This window comes from Poecilia formosa, unplaced genomic scaffold (genome assembly GCF_000485575.1).
Source record: "Poecilia formosa unplaced genomic scaffold, Poecilia_formosa-5.1.2 Scaffold73, whole genome shotgun sequence".
Classification (NCBI taxonomy): Eukaryota; Metazoa; Chordata; class Actinopteri; order Cyprinodontiformes; family Poeciliidae; genus Poecilia; species Poecilia formosa.
Window position 1 is genome coordinate 2,188,388 of NW_006800012.1, and position 16,694 is coordinate 2,205,081.

The 16,694-nt window shown below is 39.0% G+C and overlaps 1 protein-coding gene across 3 annotated transcripts in view; it reads left to right on the plus strand.

Moving 5' to 3' along the window:
• Positions 1–16,694, plus strand: part of sorcs2 (sortilin-related VPS10 domain containing receptor 2) — a 299,117-nt gene that overhangs the window by 239,398 nt on the left and 43,025 nt on the right. For all 3 annotated transcript variants that reach the window (XM_016673344.1, XM_007555888.2, XM_016673345.1), the window contains exons 4-6: positions 11,174–11,338; positions 13,945–14,018; positions 15,771–15,835. In XM_016673344.1, the coding sequence (XP_016528830.1) occupies positions 11,174–11,338; positions 13,945–14,018; positions 15,771–15,835 (304 nt within the window). The remainder of the gene's footprint in view (positions 1–11,173; positions 11,339–13,944; positions 14,019–15,770; positions 15,836–16,694) is intronic.

Below are 16,694 nucleotides of genomic sequence, written 5' to 3' on the forward strand. Positions count from 1 at the left end.
GATTATTTAACTTAAAACAAGACATTTTTTCCATGTTACAAGTGAAATAATCTGGTAATGGAACTGGTAATTCTACACCAATATTAAGGAAATGTTGACTTTCAACAAGCTCTTGTATTTCCTACAAAGATACTTTTGTCTTATTTCAAGTGTACTAAAATATTTGCACTAGACACTAGACCAAAAATACTTGGTAAAATGTTATGTTTTTGCAGTGAGAACATTGACCTTAAATGTGACAAGCGAGGCCTGTGGTACTTTAATGTAGTTTTTGTTTTTTCTGACCTCTTGATGAGCCGACCATGTGCTCTTTGAGTATTTGGATAGATCAGCCACTTCGATTGAGTTTCAGCATGTTTTTTTTTTTATTTGTTTGTTTTTTTAATATATTGATAGTGGCTCTCACTGTGGGTCATTGGTCTCCCAAAGGATTAGTAATGACTTTTATTTTGCGTTTCGAGGTCTTTTAGCCGACGTCATGTTGTCAGACTGGATCTGTTTAAGTGCTTCCTTGATTCTATAGATCTGCGAGTAAACGGATTAGATCAGCTATCAGGCTTATCAGCTGGTGAACCAACATGGCTTCCTCTTTAGGGTGCAGCTTTTTTCCCTGTAGAGACCAAATCAATTAAAATTGGTATTTTGTGATGAAACTAACAGTTTGATCAACTGAAAGATGAGTCTGCTGGGAAAAAAGAAAAAAGTTTCTGCAAATGCTTTTTTTCACAGCGCTGTAGCTTTAACCGTCTAATCAGCTGCAAGTTTTGAACCGATCCGTCTGAAATAGCTGTTACGCACCTTTTAAATCAAAATTAACGAAAACCTATCATTTAAATCCTTTGCAGAAGAAGACATGTGTGTAGATCCTTGTATTACTTTATTATCACGTAACTTTCTCCCGGTCACTGTCGAGCTGCGGAGGAGATAAATGCTCCTATGTGTGAGTTTGTGGGCAGCTGACACCTGAGTGTCAGCCTCCCATGAAAGATGATGATCTTTAAATGTAGAGCTCTGTGGTGAAGCTTAACTTGCCCCTTTATACCTCACACACACACACACACACACGCGCGCGCGCACACACACAAAACTCCCCCAAACGTAGTTTTTTTTTTCACTTTATGTAATTAAGTCTAGAGTAATTGCTCAGAGGTTCCTCTCTCGCAGTCTCCTCTTCACTTTTTATTTGACAGACAAATGTAATTAAAAAGAGAGAGAGAGAGAGAGAGAGAGAGAGAGAGAGAGAGAGAGAGAACGCGTTCCTGAGGTTTGATCGTTGTCTCTGTCCTCCACAATGGAGAACTCAGACCTGCCGTCTATCATCGACGGGATGGAGAGAGACGTGGGGCGAGCAATGGAGATGGAGAGATCCATCACTGAGAGCAGGAGAGTGAAAGATAAAGACATTAAACAGCTAAGGGGGACGGAACGCAGTCAGTGGGGGGTGGGGGGTAATCCAAAGAAGTGAAGTATGAATAGAATTAGATTTTATTTGTAAGCTAAGACTCAGCAGAAAAACCAAGAGAGTGTTGAAGTGACAATGGGGAAGAGAGATGTTCATTCAAAAGAAGTGACTTTAAAGGAATACAGTCACTGCTTTGTTAGGTAAACCTAATTAAACAAATATGGAATCATCCAATGAAATGTCAGCAACTCCATCCATTTATTATGACAGTGATGGACACCGTTAGCAAAAGAGATAGTTGTGCTAACCCTAAAGCACTGCGCATAAACTTAAGTTTGGCTAATGCTAAAGAGCTACATCAACGCGGTATTAAGCTAATGTGCTAAATACTACAGCCCCCAAGCACCAATTTACATTATAATATACATGTTTTTTTAATGCCCTTAGTTATTATATTTATATATTGTTCTCTATCGTTTGTGTTTTGCTTTGTTTCTGTATGTTTTTTTTTTTTGTTTGAAACAAATTTATTGGAAAAGAGAGAAAATGATGAGAGAAAATGGAACTGCGGTCTTCAGCCACTTCAAAATAAGAGCAAAATAAAATAACTACTTGAGCAGTAGTTTACCAGTACAGTGAAGTAAATTTAGCACTTCATTATTTGTCAAGACAAACTCGTTTAAAGAAAGCTAAGTGTGCTAAGTGTTTTCAAAGCTAGCAAAAGCCATAAAGGAAAAATTTGCTTTGCTATTAGCACATTTGCAGATTAGCGGAAATGTCCCTGCCATTGCATTTAAGTATATAGACATGAAGATAAAGGTGACCACCAGACAGGAGAAAAAAAATAATTTAAGTGACTTTGAAAGTGGAATAGTTGTTGATTCTAACAACTATAAACTGCGTTTATTTCACATCTTCAAACAGCAAGTAAATATGCTCCCAACTTGTTACCACGTTAGATATATGTTACATTAACTCTAAGAACAGAGAGGATTAGCTTATCTAGTAACTTATTTAAGGAAATTTAAGTGAGCTAAATATTTTCAAAATTAGCAAAAGCGCTAAAGCACTAAGGGGAAAATTAGCTTTGCTATTAGTAGGTAAACAGATTAGTGGAATGTGCCCACCTTTGTTTTTGGGGATCTAGAGTCTATATCCACATATAAATAGACACATAAATGGACATTATGTGAATATACTTCCAACTTGTTGCTGCCTGTTAGAAATAATATGCATTATATAAACTCCAGCAGTGCAGAGAGGATCCAAGGCCTTGTCAATCATAATCTGAGCCCTTTAAAAAGGCATCAGATGGAAGGTGCAGCAGGGAGATAACAGGGTTGAATCTGGGACAGCCAGCCTGTCTTCTCTGTCACTCCTGAGTGTTAACGCGCATACACTCTGTTCTCGATTTTATTCCCTCGAGTTCAATTTAAAGAAACTAACATATGTTTAACTGGCATGCGAAAAGCTCTAACTTTCTAACTCCCAGCGCAAATATACTTTAAAAAGCAGAATTTTACAGCAATAAGAGAAAAAAAAAGTACAATCCAAGATTATGGAGAGGGAAAAAAAAAGCCGATATATTTATGAAAGCTAAACATACTTCAAAGTTTGAAATAGTTCTCAATATTGCGGCTTTTTATTGAAAAGTTTGCCAGCGTGAACCTCTTAGTGTTTTGACATGAGTTCCAGCTGAAATTTCTGCATCTGCTGGTCACCTCTCGCGGTCATAGAAAAGGCTTTGGATGTATAATGCATGAGGATGCATCTCGGTAATGGACTTGTGTTGTTGCAAAGGTGCATTAAAACAGAAAGAATTACCAGTACCTGGTGGTAGTTGCAGTCAGGACATCCCTTGATTAAAGATGCAGGACCTTCACACCTTGGCGTCACACGGGTGTAACTGTGAGGTGAGAAGAAAATACAGAGGAGGTGGAAAGCAGGGTGAGACCAGACATGCTCTACAGCTTTCAAATACAACACAGTATTTCTGAGGTTCTTGATGTCGTTATATAACAGCGAGTTCTGAGAGTGAGACCCAGTGGTGCGTTCCTGCTCTTTAGATGGGAGTAGGCTGATTGAAAACATATTGGGCATGCCCTGAGCAGTGCAACACTGCTGTCTTTCACAGATGGGACGAGCAGGGATTTGAAAGACGCAATTCTTTTAGTCCCATTAACAGATCACACCCGAGCGCTTTCCAATGCAGAGACGGGAAGTTTTCAGGCTGCTTTTATCTGTCACACACAATAGCACCGCTGTGCTGCAGGGAAGCAAGAGTTATTACTTACAGGACGTCCTTATGACAGAGGAACGTCAGTCCTCTTCCAGTCCCCTGGTACCGGAGCTTTCTGTGAATCTTTACCGTCGTCTCTGTGAGCTCAGTTTAGGTGAACAGCTTGAAGGAGAACTTACAGTTTGACAAGAGTGCCACTCGTTGGCAAATTACACAATTGCGTGAAGGAGACCGTAGGTGTGAGGTTCTGACAACATCTGCTCCGTATTCTGCGTCATCCGATGACTAGGCCATTTTATTGGCTTGAACCACAGGTTTGTTGTTGGGAAACGAGTTACATTTTTTTCCCCCCTATTTTCAACAGAATGACTTGTTAGGAATATTACAGAAGTGGAATACAGCAATCAAAGATGCACCTTGTCTTTTTTTGTGTTACTTTCTTACTGAAGATTAAGAATCACAGTTACTTCATTCAGGCCCAAGGTGTTCCCATTCTTGTAGGGATTCACACCAGAACTTTTTAGTCTGCTTTAATCGAACTCTAGTCTGTTTGTCTACAAAGTCCGGTTCATTTTGGGAGTCGAATGCGCAATCAAACTAATGCAGACAAAAAATAGCGGACTCTTTTCCACCTACTCTTTTTGGTTCCATTGAAGTGAACTCTGGTGCGGTTTGAATGCATATGTGAACGCCAGGTGGACCAGAGACAGCTCCCAAAGCAGGAAGTGGACTATAGCGCAGGTTTCTCTGGGTAAATGCAACCAAAACAAACATGAGAATCTAGCATGAAAGTCTAGCGCTACTGGCAGAAATGGCAGAAACTTGTGGAGTTTTACCAAAGACTAAAGTGTGATCCTACATCCGCTGAAATCTGACGCTACTCCATTTTGCGACAAAGGAAGTTCCGCTCATGTCGTCTTCTGATATTTTTTTGTTGTTCCCTACAGTAATTCATGGAGCAGCGCCGCCACAGGTGAAGGGGTGTGGAGCGGTACAGGTTTTTCAAAGGGTTTCGATCGTCTGACACAATTCAGTGTGAAAGCAAACAGTACCAGCTGAAAATGTAACAAATGATGCAACTTTGGTGCTCAATCAAATCGAGTTTACCAGACTATCTTGCATGTCCTTACTGCCCCTTCAGTCAGCTCTGGTTCTGCCCAGCAGTCTTCTTCCTGGAAAGCCTCTAGGGGGAGTCATCCAGTAGGCATCTTGATCATCATCTAAAGGATGATGATCTAGCAGTTCTACTTCAGGCTCCTCACGATTGATGGATCTATGCGCTTTATCTCCAATGCTGATTTCAGTCTCCATATACAGAAAATTCATTTCCTTGTATCCAGGGTGTCGTCTTTTCAGTCGTGATCCATTTCTCACCACCGTAGATCAGAGTTGGAACGCAGCTGGATCTGTAAATCGAGAGCTTCGCTTGTTGACTCAGCTCTTTCTTCTCCTTTACAGCCAGAGCCCTGATGCATTTATCCATTGTCCTCTTTCATCCTACCATCTCTCTTAAACAAGACCCAAAGATTCATGAACTCCGCTTCAGGCAGTAACTGACTTGCAAAAATGATGAAGTCATTAATTTCCTGGAGAAAGATTCATTTCTTAGCTGTTAGATCAGAATCTCTGTGATCTCAGCTTTACAATAGACATATATATATATATATATCTATATCTTTTTGTCATCTCTTCAGCAATGGGAAGACTGTAGCTCAATGGGGAGAGCATAGTCTTCTTGCAAACAGGAGATTGTGGATTTGATTGCAGCTTCCTCTCCTGGTTCATCAGTTGTGTTTCTGTTAACCATAAAATTGCGCAAATTGGAATTCCGAAAATAAATTCACTAAATGGAGACAGGGTGATTTTGATAAAAATTCTAGTTTTTTTGATAAGCTTTTGTGATGAGATGGCTTCTTGGCTGTATTAGCTGTTTTTTGGAAAACTGCATTGGGAACACCTTCATCGCATCACATAAGTCACGTGATCAACAGCTGGATGTTACCTCTCGGCAAGGCACTTGACCCTAAATTGCCTACTGATCTGCGTATCGGCGTATAAACGTATGCGCATTTGTGAGTGCGAATGGGTGAATGTGACTCTAGTGTAAAGCGCTTTCAGTGGTCAAAATGACTGGAAAAGCACTATACAAGTTCAGTCCATTTACCATTTTACTACTGACGAAAACGGCAAAGACGACGACAGGAAGTGGTAGGAGGATGATGTGTCTTTTTTGATATTAGCAGAATATCAACAAAGATCTGCACACATTTGTAGACAGTCCTCTCTAGGTGCTAACACCCTCAGATTCAAAGGCCTGATTGTTTTCAGGGTTTTAAGCGTCTAAAGCCCTGTTCATATACCCGATGGTTTGATCTGTGTGTGTGTGTGTGTGTGTGTGTGTGTGTGTGCGTGTGTGTGTGTGTGTGTGCTGATGGAGTAGGATGCTTGTGTTTGAGGATGTCCATCTGTCAGAGGTTAAACTGAGTGATGTCCTTTAAACAGGGACATGCTGACAGAGGCAGGTTGAGCTGATGGATGTTTCTGCCTTTCAGGAACTTAAAGCAGAAACCACAGTGAGACATCTATCAGAAGAAAGACTGGGGTGCGCAATTAGGCTAGTACTGTAAGAAAGGATGCAGCCCTGTCCTCAAACAGACCATTTCTGGCACTTGTGCTTGCTAATAGAAGCAATTTTGCTCATTTATTAGTGGTTTTAAAACTGAAAATTTAAAATTTGCCATAATATTTGTTTTGCCTGCAACAATGCTATTTGTTTATTAGGAAAAAATAGTTTTAAAAGTCTGGATAGTTGTGAAATAAAAATTACATTTTTCAGCACACAGGTTGTGTGAGAGCTTCTATTTTAATGTTTAATTGACCCAATTTGTCTAATACTAGGGTAAAAATTATAAATAAAAAAAAAATAAAAAATTCCCCTCTCACCCTCCGCGGGTGGTCTCTTTAAACCCCTGAGCTCGGGTCCTCTACCAGAGGCCTGGGAGCTTGAGGGTTCTGCGCAGTATCTTGGCTGTGCCTAGAACTGCACATTTCTGGACTGAGATGTCTGATGTTGTTAAATAAATATATATATATATAAATATATCATTAGTTCATGCATGTTAAACCTGGAAATGGCATGACCTCACACCAAATTTAATTTTGCTACAGTTGCAGGTTGGAAAACCTGTGGGACTTGTTAAACATTTTTGCTCAAGGTCCAGACCAACAAAAATTAGCAACAAAAGCTGACAGCAGTGTTTTTGTTTTATTTTTGTTGTTGTTTGTCGTTTTATGCATGCTATGTGTGTGACTTATCTAATGAAGTGCAAACCTTCAATAAACAGTTTCAACGTTCTCCAAAATCTTCACGAGTCATGTTTGATGTTTAAGTAAGAGTCGAGGAAAAATGAAGGTCAGAATAATAGTTTTATGGTTTAAAGATTTGTAAAGTCTATTTTAATTTAAGATTTAGATTTTCAGCAGATTCTAACTTTGTGGTCAAATGGAATCCATGTGAGGTCGAGTGAGATTTAGTCACATGCATTTTCTTTTACAGTAATTATCATAAGAGTTTAGCGACACAACTAAATTCTGACCCTGAAGCACTAATCATAACCCGTTCTGCTAAGGTTAATATGCTACACTGACACGATAATTAGCCGTGGTTAACGCTAAAACGCTAACTCAATTCAAATTATATCTGCCCTTGAAAGACTACAACCTTCAAGCACCAGTTTAAATTTAACTTAATTTACATGTTCTATAATTTCCTTAAGTATATAATTTATGTTTATATCTTTACCGTCTGTGTTGTACTTTGTTGTTCTATATCTGTTGTTTAAAATAAAGCTATTGGAGAAAGAAAGAGCGAGAACAGGAGAAGAGGAAATAAAACTTCAGTGTAAACAGTCTTCACCCACTTCAAAATAAGAGCATGAATACGAACATCTAATTACTTGAAAAATTCTTAAGAGTAAATAACCAAAACTTCAACGCAGATGTCGAATTTTATTCAGCTGAAAGTTACCAACAGCCAAGCAAGTAATTATGGAGCAATTCATACCTTAATCCTAAATCTAACCCCTGACCCAAAAACAGCGTTTCCCTTTGTGGGGTCCAGGCTTTGGACCCCACAAGGAGCAGTGGGTCCCCACAACGTAGTATGTGTCAGGAAAATGGTCCCCACAAGGTATTAAAAACAAACACACCCACACGCACCCACACAGACACAGAGCACTTAAGCATTCCAGCCAGAAAGATGTGAGGCGTTCTTCACACGCTGCCTAATTGCAGTCATGATGAGAATACCAAAAAGAATTTGCGCCCTCTTAGTCGCTGCGTGTGCGTCTCTAGGCATATAAATTTATTTAATTTCTCTAATATAATATAGAACCAGTACGCGGCTGCAGCTTTACAGTTAAGTGCATTGCAAGTGTGAAGCTTATTTGATGTTGAACCTTTTATCTTAACGGAGAGCAGAAAAGAAGAAAAATAGTAAGGGGGAAAAACATTTTAAAAGAATTAAATAAACACAAACAACATTAGTTTTGATGAATCTGCCTGCTTTATGATTAAAAGGGATGGAAATGCTGGGCAAACTGTAAATTCATATTTGGCAAAGTGCTTTTTTTCTGTTTAAACATTGCAGTACAAGGCTGCCTTTAGTTACTTTACTTTGCTTATAAATGAATGTTAGGAAGAAAATAACATTAAAGGATTCTTGGATACCCATCTTAGTTCCTCTTGTTTTCCGAACAAAGCTCCCATTTTTAGCAATGATTTTTGTTTTAGTTTTTGGTAAAAATCACAAAGCATACTGATAATTAAATCTCATAGAGTCTCTCAACCCAAAAAGCCAGAGGGATAAAGTTCCAAGACAAAAAAAAAAAGGTTGCCTTTGTTTTCAATTCCAAAGACCGTCTTAATAATTGATTTCAACAGTTTCACCAATTCAATCAATCAACTTTAGGCAATAATTCACTGATAGGTGACCATTAACTGTAGCAGTTGACTTAATATCTTCAAAATCAGAAGTTTGCATACATGTCCTCAGTATTTGGTTGGATTGTCTTTGACTGTTTATTAAATGTTTTATGTTTCCTTCCTCATTGTTCTCACAGTAGTTGGCTGAAGTTCTGGTCTATTCCTCCTTACAGAACTGACAGAACTAAGTCAGGTTTGTAGTCCGCCTTGTTTCCAGATGCCTTTTCAGAGCTGCCCTGATGTCTCTAGGACTAAGACCAGGACTTTGTGATTTGCCACATTGACCTTGTCCTTAAACCACTTCGTAACCTCTTCGGATGTACAGTAAGGGTCATTGTCCATTTGGAACACCAATCTGTGCCCAAGTGCCATCTTCCTGGTTGATGTCTTTAGCCTTTCCATAGTGTTATTTCCTCATGATGCCAACTGTTTTATGTAGTGGACCAGTTCCTCGTGGCGCTGCCTCCTCCGTACGTCACTGTTAGAATTGTTTTCCTAGGCTTACAAGCATCCCTGTTTTTCCTCCAAATGTAACAATGATCATCACGCCCAAACAGTTCCACTTTGGTTTCATCAGACCACAGGACATGTCTCTGAACATGAGAGTCTGTGTTTGGGAACTGCAATTTGGTGTTTTGTTCATTCTTTTGGGGTAGAGACTTGTTCCTTGCCGAATGGCCTTTTAACCCATGTCGGTACAAAATGCGTTTCTCTGTGGATAATGATACGGTCTCACCAGTTTCACCAGCGTCTTCACAAGGTCTTTGGCTTGTGAAAGACCTTGGTGTCTACCTGCACATTTAAGACGCAGAACTTGTCTCCTTCCTGTGCGGTATGAGGGTTGGACATCACATCATATCTATACTTGCATATAATTGTTTGAAAAGAATGTGATGCCGTCAAGCGTCAGTGATTAGTTGTCATGGTGATCCAGACTTGTGCAGCTGCACAATTCTCTTTCTGATATCTTGGCTGATTTCTACAGACTTTCCCATTGGGTCAAACAAGAAAGCAGAGTGTTCCAGGTTTGGTCTTCAAATACATCCACAGGTCTGCCTCCAACTAACTCAGAAGTTTCCAAAGGCATGATTATCTAATTCTGAGTGTGGTCTGATACAACTTCAGGCGGTGAGATAAAAAGGTTTGTGTCTTTTTTAGTTTGGTGAATATAAACTTCCGGTTTTAACTGTACATGCCGTTGGTAATAGATGTTACATTTTCACACTTGTAGCCTTAAAGATATTTAATCAAAAATGTGACAAAACAACCAGATGAAATAACCATTCCCTTCCCAGGTTCCTATCCCTTTAAATTTGTCCACAGTTCTTACTTATTTGCAGTCAGGCAGCTGTGGTTCAGTTCGGAGTTTAGAAATCTTGCGATTGGACGCCTCCTTTTGCACGTTGATAGTATCTTTGTACACCAATAGTTCATTTTGATCTACTTGTTGGTGCAGGATGTGAGTGCTGCTGGGTTAATGAGATTTGTAGTGTAAAGGCATATTGAGTTCCATCCACGTACAACAATCATATTCACTGATTAAAACCTTTCGAATTGTTTTATGTTCACATACTTCTTCATACTTTACTGCTTTGCATTATTTCATCTGACACCAACAGCAAACACACACTGACTTAAATATAGTCTGGTGTTGCGAATGGAAAGTCTGGATCATAATTTACACCAACAAATCCTCGTTGGTCAGCGTCCCGCTTCTCTTATGCGGCGCATGAATGGTCCTGGCTCATTAATTGTTATTGATTTCTGCTATTGCTAGCTTTAAATGGCTCATAACTGTGATTGGTGGTTTGGCAGGTCCTGCTCTGGCCCGTGTTTAGTGCTTTCACTTTGTGAGCTATAAAACTCTAAATAGATAATCAATGCAAGGTCGTCCGCCTCTGAAGCTGATTTAAAAAAAAAAGAACGATTTTGAGGTTTATAAAATGGCTGAATAAATGTAAACGTGAAGTCGCAAAATTCATTTGTGTGAGAGATAATATGCACAACTCTACAGAATATCAACTTTTAGAATGTCTTATAGTCACTGTTCAATAATTGCTACATTCATTTAGCATAAATGCTGCCTCATACTGATGGCCGTGAGTTCATTGGTGGAAAATCTAATTATCAGATAAGATATTGTGGATTTATTACCAGATAATACAGTTTTTCTTTACAGTCCTTGTCGCAGCTTTCAAACGCCCAAAACTGACTTTTTTCCGAGAAAGCCTGTGGGTGACAGCTGGTTTGTTTTTTGAACACACTTTCAATTTGTTAGTTTATGTCTAGCAAGAGAAACAAAAGAACATTTCAATCAATTATTTTATTTCACAAAGATTGAACAACAAAACTAAATAAATTATGCAAAAAAAAAAAAAAATTAAGTTAAAAAAAAATTCTAAGATTTGTTTCCTTTTTGCAATTTTTCCCAACTTTCTGAGACCACCCCACAGCGCCCTCTGGCGGCCCCCACTCTGAACAACACCACTGTAGAACATTACCCTTCCAGGCGTTTGACCTCTGACCTCTCTTTGCCTTTGGTCTTTCAGGTGGTCATGGTGGGCTCGTCCATCAACGAACGAGACCAGATGCTCTTCATCAGCACAGACGAGGGCTCCTCCTTCCAACGGCAGGCGGTCGCCTTCACACCAGACACTGTCATCTTCCACCCAAAGGAGGAAGACAAGCTGCTGGCGTACTGCAAGGACGGACGGGTGAGGGACGAGGGACTCTGAGACTTCCTGTTTCAAGCACACCAAGTCTGTCCCTGATTCGAAAATCCGTCTTATTGGTATCTCTGTCATGGACTTGGCAGCTGAGCGTTTGCGACATGGCTGTTCTTGTTCACAGCGTGGTGGGAAATGCTGCTAGAACAAGAAAATATGAGCAGCGGACAGACTGGCGTGCTGTTAATTTTCTAACATTTGGCCTGATTATATAAACTGCTTCCTTGGGAGACGAACTGAAAGTGAGCAGCACATATTGAGTCGACAATTATCGTGGAAGTAACTCAGGCGTAGAGGGCGTCTCCGAATGCAAGACAATACGTTGTGTTCTCATGCAACTTCAAAGCGTTGCGTTCTCATTAGAGGGAAATTGTCAGTTACAGTGCAAGCCTTAAAACCGGCTATTTAACGGTGACAGATGTAGGGCAGGGAGGGATCCTCAGGTGCTGCCTAATGAATGTACACACACACATGCACACACACACACACACACACACACATCCACAGCTAGATAATAATGTGGCTTCATGGCTCTGAAAACGTCTTCAGATGCTGTTTTAGTTCCATACTCTTTGTAGCCGGGAGGCATTGCAGTCGCTCAACGACCGCGCCGCACAAGTAGAGACCCGTCTGTGTGAAAGGCTCTGCGCTCGTCTATAATTGAGACCTTGTGTCATGCTGGTTGTGCCTGATATCAGAGGCTGACATTTATAGTTTATCACATTCAGTTGTTCTAAGTTCATGAGGAATAAATTATCGTCGTTGTGTCTTCATTGACGATAATGTGAAACCGGAGTTAAAATTCTTGTTTGACATATAAATACTTGACGTATAAATCTGATTCAGATCGCCAATCATCATCATCATACATATAGTGAGTACAATTTTCATAAGATGTAGATTTGACTTGCAAAGAAAAAAATAATCTTTTGCTACAATCATTTTAGGCCTTTGTACTTAAGTCTGGATGACCAAAGTCTTCAGTCTGGTGTATTGGTCTCAACTAGCCCTCATTTTGAAGGACAGTTCTGTATACAGAGACTTCAGTGTCCATTTTATTTGTTGTTTTATTTATTTATTGTGGGTATTTAAAATGTCTTCCAGTTCCAATGTGAAATGTTCATTAGAAGATAAAGTTAATGGATCTTTGAGAGGTTCCACTTGCGTTACGACGCCATCACCAATATGTTACTTGGAAACGGTCTCAAAACTACAATAACATCGTTTATCGCAGTAACTTTTGGGAGAATTTATCGTCCAGCAAAGTTTGTTATTGGTAGTTAAAAGCTGCACTCCACAGAAACTGTAAGCCACAACTTAAAAGTGGTGCAAGTGGAATCTCAAGTGCCACAGCTAAATAAATGTCTCAGTGCAAAAAAAAAAATTCTTTCAGGCTCTTTCTGCTTCCTAGAATTGAGTCCCGTCGTACAACACCATTCCTCCAAATCACCAGCAAGACTCTCCGATCTTTTCTTCTGAGTTATCAAAGACATCTTTACCAGTTCCTTCAACTGCTTGAGTTTACTGGCTTGATTTGGCAGAGCCAGATTTCACTCTGACACTTTCTAACATGGATTCTTGAGTTAAGATTAAACTCTTAAGAGGAAAGGATTTAGTCCTTTTGGTCACTACCCATAGCACCTGACCTGCAGTCAGAGACACGAAACAACACGTAAATATGCAGTTTACTCATTGAGCTCAGTTCTTGTGTACTCAGTCTTGCCTACTGGAGTTGAGACTTGGTAAATTTCTGACTTCGCCTCAGAAACATCTGGAAACGTCCTGAACAAGGTTCTTCACACCAACCTCTTCGGTCTAGATTCAGCGACCTAGACTGTGAAGCAGCTTTTCCCCCATCGAAAGCAGCCCGTTTCTTTGTTTCCACAATGTTTTCTGACTGAGTCCTCTTCACATTTATGGGTAAATAAATGGCACAAAAAAGGGTCCAGGCTTCTTTATACTCAGAGCTTTAAATATTTAACAGGAAGGGCCTTTAGTGACGACATATTTCACAAAGGATAAATCACATGTTCAGGTGATTATGAGAAATGAGGGTAGGGAAGAAAGGTGAGGTTTAATGAAATGGTAGTAAATCTTTGTCAAAGTCGCACGATAGAGAGAGCTCTGCGCTCAAATTCTTTTCTGACTTTAATTATATTTCTTTAGATATCGAGGACAGTATGAAAATCGATAGAATTTCATTATAACCACGATCAATGGTTCAACCAACCTGCATATTACTACCAACACACTGTCCTGAGCATAGTTCAAGAAGTTTCAAACACACACACACACACACACACACACACACACACACGCACGCACGCACGCACGCACGCACGCCCACCACACATGCACTTTGCAGTCCTCACCTGTTATGATTAATAATTAATTGAGCTCAATCTTGACTTGGTGAACCATGAAATTCTGTAGCTTGATTGGATGATTTTTTTTTTTTTTTTCATATTCCATCCCATCAATTTAACCTCCATTGTGAGCGATCCAGCTGGTAATAAGCTGCAGGTTATGGCCATGATTAAAGCTAAACGCACTAAGTGTTGGGTTTTTCTGTCTCACTGTTTTCTCGTCTCCAGCTCGTCGCTTCAACCGATCTGGGCCGCAAGTGGACTTTACTTCAAGAGAGGGTGACCAAGGACAGAATCTTCTGGTCAGTAATGCCTTATTCTCCTAATAAAAAAGGCACAAATTTATACAGTAAAAATACATTTTTATAAATTTAAGACTAAGAATCAGTCCGTTACATAAATGATTTGTAATTTTACAATAACGGAGGAACCCTGGTGTAGATTATTTGCATTACAGTTATTGACCATTAACTGAGAATTTGTCTGGTTCTAAAGTTAAAAATAAAAGAACTTTAATGGACTGTTAACACTTTTAAAAGATGTATACTTTAAAGAAAATCATTTCAGAAGCTTTTAATTAATTAGCCATTGCTTTTTAAGATAAAATGACAAGAAAGTAGCAGAAAATGAGGTCTCAGATTGTCAAGGTCGCAACTGTTCCAGGAGGTTTTCGATCTTTCTGAAAATTATGTTGACAAAATACACAAGCCTGTTTTATTTTCCACTTAAGAAAAATCTCTTTAAAAAAAGAAAAATTATTGACAGAAAACTGGAGAGTGCTTTGGTCAGCTGATGCATTGTTCTCTTTAGTTACAGCTGATCTGAAAAATTCCCAGATCAGCTGTATTGATTAAAATGATTGTATTTAATGTTTGTTATTTCACAGCATTAAAATGAGCCCTGATTAAGACAAATTCATATTAGATCAAATACATTTTAATCATGAAACCCATTTGATTTATATAAAAAGAAATGGAACTCCTTTTAGCAGTCTGATGTTTTTCTTCCTTCCATACACCCTTATATGGCACTAATTGCTCTTTAATTGTCTATATAAGAAAAGTAATGATATTTTAACTCTCCATTAAACTACAGAGTTCTAATCAAACGTGCTGTAAATTTTACACATTACCAAAGGGCTCAAAGAATGAGACTGAAACTGTATTTAACTCTGAGTGTTTCAGAATGAAATGGAAGCTTCCTTTTTTTTTTACTTTCCCTTAAACTAAAGCTTTATTTATTTACTCGGGCACCTTGGGGGCTGGAAGGCAGTTCACCAGCATGCTTTGATGTCCTCATTTATGACTCAGTTTATTTATTTCTCATATATTCTGCTGGGATGACATTATTACAGAGTTTTAACTATTTTAAGACAAATACAAAAACAAACCTGTCTTTAGTGTCTTATGTTATAGATGCTATTTGCGTGGTTAGCATTGCTAGCTCTAAACAGCAGTGTGTTTTCACTACGTATTTAACTCGCTGATTTCCAAAACATTGCCAAATCTATCAAAACAGACAGATGTTGAAAACCTAAAGGCATAAAGCAGCGCTACGTTGCTGCTATCCCTTCAGCTAATGTTAGCTGAATCAGCTAAGATTTGCTTCTTTAGCAGTTCATCAAAAAGTCCCCAAGGTGAGAACAAGTTGATGTTTTGTAGCAGATGGCTCCTTTTTATACCTGAAACAATCAGACAAAAAACAAAACAAAATAAAACTAATAAGCAAAAGTTTGTTCTTTGTCGTAGCATCCTAAATGAACAACTGATGTGTAGGAAGCATTGCTATACTTCTAAAAGCCAGTTAAACACTAAACTATCGCTATACCTAAATCATTCATTTTGTTAGCTTCTTTCAATAACAACTTTCACACCAAAGAGTGGAGTTAATGTGACCTGGTATTGCGTCACCATTCACCAGTCTGGAAAATATCTGACTTTGATAAATCTCTGATGCACTACTGTGCATACATACAGTATTTGAATGACGAACTAACATCAAACCAAACAATCAGAAACATTTCATAATAATGGAATTCCTCTGTGTGTCTTTAGGTCTGTATCTGGTGTGGATTTGGATCCTGATCTGGTGCACATGGAAATGCAAGATTCAAGTGGAGGTACTGCGATGATTCTTTTATTTATTGGTGTGTCAACGTCAAAGAGACCAATGTGTTATTTTCACTTAGTGGTACAACACAGGTCGATATGTTCCAGTACGCCATTTTCTGTGTTTAATTGTAAAAGTGGGTTATGCAACCAAACCATATCTCACAAATCCTTCAGTTGTAGCTTCACTGGGAAATGGTTTAGGATACTAAGATTATAGTGGAGCTTCTGGTGACACACAACACTGTCCGTTGACTGGATGACAGAAAAACATCACTGCTTGCGACAAGTGTGAGACATGTTGGATCATTTATGATGGCTGATGGATCAGGCGTTTGGCTTTAACCCTTCCTGTCCAATGAAAGACCAGCTGGCAGTGGGAACACTCTCCTCCTTTCAACGGCTAAACAGCCAGGTCCTGTCTACGACGCCACAACAAAAACAAACTCTTCCAGATGCTCCAGTTTGCGTGGAAAGTGTGAATTTTTAAAAACATTTCTGGAAAAATATCGACGAATACGAATCAAGGACAAATTTTGAGAAGCACTAAACACGACAGATTATCTCCACAAACATTGCTTGCTGTGCCAGAAGAAACAACGTATCCCTGTCACCAAAAACATAAGTTGCAGTGATTTATTTATTTTTTTTAATGTATGTATAAGCCTCGTAGCCATGACGATGACAATGGTGTCTAATTTTTTTTTTTTTTTTACTTGAAAATTCTCAGTATGGTGAGGAGATTTTTTTCTTAGACAAAATAGCATCTCAAAGAAATGCAGCAAAGTACAAGGGGCTCGAAGATGCCTCAGAGATCAACTCCACCTCAAAATGAAGGTTTTATGTAAATGCACACAATAAAAATAATTC